Source organism: Microtus ochrogaster, chromosome 17 (assembly GCF_000317375.1).
Source record: "Microtus ochrogaster isolate Prairie Vole_2 chromosome 17, MicOch1.0, whole genome shotgun sequence".
Taxonomy (NCBI): domain Eukaryota; kingdom Metazoa; phylum Chordata; class Mammalia; order Rodentia; family Cricetidae; genus Microtus; species Microtus ochrogaster.
Genome location: NC_022019.1, coordinates 9,972,754 through 9,973,251, shown reverse-complemented (window position 1 = coordinate 9,973,251; position 498 = coordinate 9,972,754). Strand labels below are relative to the sequence as shown.

At 39.8% G+C, this 498-nt stretch overlaps 1 protein-coding gene across 1 annotated transcript in view; it reads right to left on the bottom strand.

The window, feature by feature from the left end:
* Positions 1-395: 395 nt before the first annotated feature.
* Adam7 (ADAM metallopeptidase domain 7) overlaps positions 396-498 on the bottom strand; it is a 34,937-nt gene continuing 34,834 nt past the window's right edge. Inside the window, exon 23 of the mRNA XM_005355462.1 lies at positions 396-440. Within this exon, the coding sequence (XP_005355519.1) occupies positions 396-440 (45 nt within the window). The remainder of the gene's footprint in view (positions 441-498) is intronic.

Genomic DNA, 498 nt, shown 5'->3' with positions numbered 1-498 from the left:
CCTCTGGGGATCACAGGTCTGGACCATACTCCAGGCCTGAAAGTAATTGCTCTTATGACCTTAACAAAGTAACCATTCAGTCACTAGCCTTGTTTGTTCCTTCTGTGTGAGGCTCTGAAATGATCATTGTCCAATTTAGTTCTTAGAAAAGCAACAAGACTAACATCATGTAAGAGATTACTAGAGGAGAGAGACTTCCTATTTGGACATTCAATTAAAGACCATTGGAAAATTCATACACAATTAATCTGGAGCTTACAATACGTGCTAATGTGGCTAAATATTAAAGGAACTGTTTCTCCTGAGAATTTTCTAGCCAGTCAAAGACTATTTGGAAAAACAGCCAAGATTTGTTTAGCTGACATCAAGGCTGGGGCGAGCTGCACGGAGGTTCTTCATCCCAGTCTCGCGCAGCCATTCTGGATATCCAGTTTCAAGTTCTGAACAGAAGCAGATGGTTAAGAATGAGTTGTTTTCTGTAAAATCTATAAACATGTA